Here is a 4391-nt window from a genome sequence, read left to right on the forward strand (position 1 = left end):
AGCAGAATATAATTCCGGTTCTGAGTAGCCGGGTAGCGAAACTTAGAAAATAACTAAATCATTATAAGTACGAGAACTAGCTTGAATATCAGCTTGAATATGAACTATAGTATGAACTAGAATCTGAGCTCGAATACGGACTGCGGATCCTGATTCAGCCTTTTTATACCATAGGCTGATGTGCCCCTTCCCTTGTTATTGCCGAATTAATATGCGGTGAGTAATATTCGCGGAAATATTATGGAGAACGTCCTTAGACTAATCTATCTCGGTAGATAGATTTACAAATGTTCCCGGAAGGGTTGATACGATAGGAAGTTAAATTACCGATACCCGATTAGTTACCATAACCCGTCATGTGTGACACTTATTTACTTATCATGGTTCATCACGTACGTTTTCTTAGTATCGACATGACATTCGAATTAAGAATTAGCCATTGATGGTAAGTTCTTACGTAAAAACTTACGTAAGAACTTATCGTCAATGGTTTTACAATCACTATCAAAGGTAAGTTCTTACGTATCAACTTATGTAAGAACTTACCATCAATTTTTTTTAATATAAAGTAATGTATATTAATTTATTTTTATTAATTTTATATTTTAATTCATTTATTTAATCTCTGATCAAATTATTTAATTATAATTAACCCATTACGGCCTAGCAGGACGTTTTTCGGTTGCACTTTTGAACCACTGTAGTTTTAGTATAATCGGGGTCTCAGAAATATCGGAGTAGTCATTTTCGACGTAAAATTTGATGATCTTTCAGAATCTGACCTTCGATTTTGCAAAAGATGAGTGGTTTAAAAGTTATAAACAAATTTATTAAAAAAAAACATGGTTTGAGAAAAAAAAATCGCTTTCATTTCGATTTTCTAAATGGAAATCATTGAAATACTTGCGACATACGTACAAATATCGCGTTTTCGAACCCTAAACTAAAAGTTATGACGATTTAAATCGACTGAAAACTGTTTAAACGCACAAAATGGCGGCCAGGCCAAAAAAAAATGAAATAAAAAATTTCGGATTTTTTAACTCGAAAACGAAGAGCTTTAGGGAAAAAAGTTATAGAACAAAAAGTGCTTAGAAGATATCAAAGAACACGTGTGAATTTTTTCAGAATTTTTTGATAGATTTTTAGATTTTCGGAAAATATGGGAAATCCGATTTTACAAAATCACCTCCGAAAATTCTGAAAAAATTCACACGAGTTTTTTGATATATTCTAAGCACTTTTTGTTCTATAACTTTTTTCCTTAAAGGCCTTCGTTTCCGAGTTAAAAATTCTGAAAGTTTTTTTTTCACGCATCTGATTATGCACAGGTATTTTGACCATTTTCCATCATCATAATATTTAAATAACAATAATACATTTTTAGCCGTCAAATAATTTTGTCCGATGCCCGATTCTTACCACGTGGAGGTAAATGTATGTAAAGAACCTTTCGTTTGTCTTTTTTATGATTTTTATGTTGTTTTTTTCAATTTTATGTTTTTTTATTTTTTTTTTCATTTTATGTTTTTTTAATGTTTTTTTTTGTTTTTTTTTTAATCCTAAGTTTTGAAAATATGATTTTAGATGAAAAAAATCAATAATTATTATGATTCAAATCGAAACAGGTGTCACAAAAGTAATCTTTGCAATCAATACACATAATTGTTGTTCTCTTTGAGCATTTTTTAAAATTGACACAATTTCTTCTATGTTTAGTTGATGTTTTTATATGACATTTAAGTCGTTCGTCGGTTTTTTTAGCTAAATATTTTTCAGCAATTGCCAGAGCAATGTCTTTTGAACCAATTTTTTTCTCAATGCTCGATAAATTATGAAGGACAAGCGCATTCGTAAGAGATGACTGGATTAGGCGCAGGAACATTGCCCAAGTCCATTTTTTGGCTCTTAAACATGGCATCAAGTTACTGCAATGTCCGTCGTGCAAATCAACACCACCCATATGTTTATTATAAAGTTTATTTGCCATAGGAAAAGGTATCTCGATTTTACTTTTTGATTCTTTCGAATATCTTTTTGTACTCGATAGTGGTTCAACGCCAGCGACCGTTGAAAGTATCGAGACAGGCTTAGAATCCATCACAGTTATAAAATTCAAACCGCTTTTCTCCTCGTGTTTTACTGATACAGTACCTCTTGCTGCTTTTTTGTCCACTTCATTTTCAATATTCACCCTATTTCTTCTCACTGTTCCCGTAGCTTTCAAACCTATTTTTTTTAAGTGTATCATGAGATCGGGATTACAAAAAAAATTATCGAAGTATAAATGATACTCCGTAATTTTTTTTGCGCTAGTGGATAAAAGTAACTTTTGTACCATCATTAAAACGACTCGGCTTCCCAAGGCACATTTACATAATTTTACGTCGTTATGAGTTGAATAGATATTTGACCCTTTTCCACAATAAATGTCACAGTCGAATAGATATCCATCAGGACTACAAATTCCCCACATTTTGATTCCAAAACGTGCCGGCTTGTCCTTCATAAATTGGAGTAACACAGTTCTCCCATGTAATTTTACCATCATTTCGTCTACAGACAAAGCTGTAGAAAAATAACCGAATTTCTGAGCGTTTTTTTTGAAAATTTCAAGGATTGTTCTGACCCTCCAAGCCCTGTCATCTAAACTTTGTTCTTCTAGTTTCGAGAATTTTATTTTCGATTTGATTGTAAGAAATTTGTCTCGAGCCATTGTTGCAATTATAATAGGACACGATAGCAATAAATTGTTAGACCAATAGTCTCTTTGGGACTTTCGTTGATTGAAGATAGATGTAATGATTATACCCACAAAAATATCTAAATCAATCATCGTCAAATTATAACCATTCTCACGAGTACTATCAATTATGTGATTTTTCAACTCTAAAGAAAAGAAAAGTTCAAATAACTCTACGAGAGAAGAGTCACGAATGAACTTTATGGTTTTTGCGGATAACAGATTTTCATTTTCAGGGTAATTATTATACTTATATTCTCCATTTTTCCATGAATAAATGTAGTCTGGCTCTAATTTAGATTGATTTTCATCGTAGCTGTCCAGTACTTTAGAATAACTGACATTTGGTATAGAATTCTGTTTTTTATCGAAATCATCAGATTCAGAATCAGAAGATGGATAGTCAGAATCGTTATCATCAGGGATGATGAGTGCTTCTGAATGTCCATCTTCATGTTCTGCAATTTCTATACTTTGAACGTAATCAGATTTTTTTCGACGCTTTGCCATGGAATGCGACATATTATGAGGAAATGTACAAAAGTTATCAAGAAGATAAAAAGACGAAGAGATTCAAAAAATATTTGAAGAAGATGAAAATGTTATAGATTATGTTCAAAAATATTGGGAATAAATATTTGAAAATTTTATTTGTTTTGAGGATATTACGTTAATAATAATGATGATGAAATTCGATTTATCGGAAAAGTACTTTGTAAGTTGATACAGTAAAATTTTAACAACTTCCAGTGATATGAATATCGATACAAAGGAAAATATGCATAAACAGCGTAGTAAATTAGATGCGTGAAAAAAAAGACTTTCAGAATTTTTAACTCGGAAACGAAGGCCTTTAGGGAAAAAATTTATAGAACAAAAAGTGCTTAGAAGATATCAGAGAACACGCGTTAATTTTTTCAGAATTTTTTGATAGATTTTTAGATTTTCGGAAAATATGGGAAATCCGATTTTACAAAATCACCTCCGAAAATTCTGAAAAAATTCACACGAGTTTTCTGATATATTCTAAGCGCTTTTTGTTCTATAACTTTTTTCCCTAAAGCTCTTCGTTTTCGAGTTAAAAATTCCGAAATTTTTTATTTCATTTTTTTGGGCCTGGCCGCCATTTTGTGCGTTTAAAACGTTTTTCAGTCGATCTAAATCGTCATAACTATTAGTTTAGGGTTCGAAAACGCGATATTTGTACGTATGACGCAAGTATTTCAATGATTTCCATTTTGAAAATCGAAATGAAAGCGATTTTTTTTTCTCAAACCATGTTTTTTTTTAATAAATTTGTTTATAACTTTTAAACCACTCATCTTTTGCAAAATCGAAGGTCAGATTCTGAAAGATCATCAAATTTTACGTCGAAAATGACTACTCCGATATTTCTGAGACCCCGATTATACTAAAAATACAGTGGTTCAAAAGTGCAACCGAAAAACGTCCTGCTAGGCCGTAATGGGTTAATCAATTTTAGGTTAAAAGAATATCAAATAAATACATTTATGACAGTAAATTACTTTATTACTGAAGAACAATTAAAATTATGAATATGAGCATGAAACAGTTTCAAATAAACAGCACAAAACTAACCATTGAATAAATGTCAAAACAGAACAAAATGTATCCGTATATTTCCTTC

At 31.2% G+C, this 4391-nt stretch overlaps 1 protein-coding gene across 1 annotated transcript; it reads right to left on the bottom strand.

Moving 5' to 3' along the window:
* Positions 1-1597: 1597 nt before the first annotated feature.
* LOC131670002 (piggyBac transposable element-derived protein 3-like) lies at positions 1598-3265 on the bottom strand. The gene has a single exon (XM_058945288.1). It carries the CDS (start codon positions 3263-3265, stop codon positions 1598-1600), a length of 1668 nt encoding a protein of 555 aa, XP_058801271.1.
* Between the last annotated feature and the right edge of the window lie 1126 nt (positions 3266-4391).

This window comes from Phymastichus coffea, unplaced genomic scaffold, assembly GCF_024137745.1.
Source record: "Phymastichus coffea isolate CEN01 unplaced genomic scaffold, Cenicafe_Pcof_1.1 PCOF00008, whole genome shotgun sequence".
Classification (NCBI taxonomy): domain Eukaryota; kingdom Metazoa; phylum Arthropoda; class Insecta; order Hymenoptera; family Eulophidae; genus Phymastichus; species Phymastichus coffea.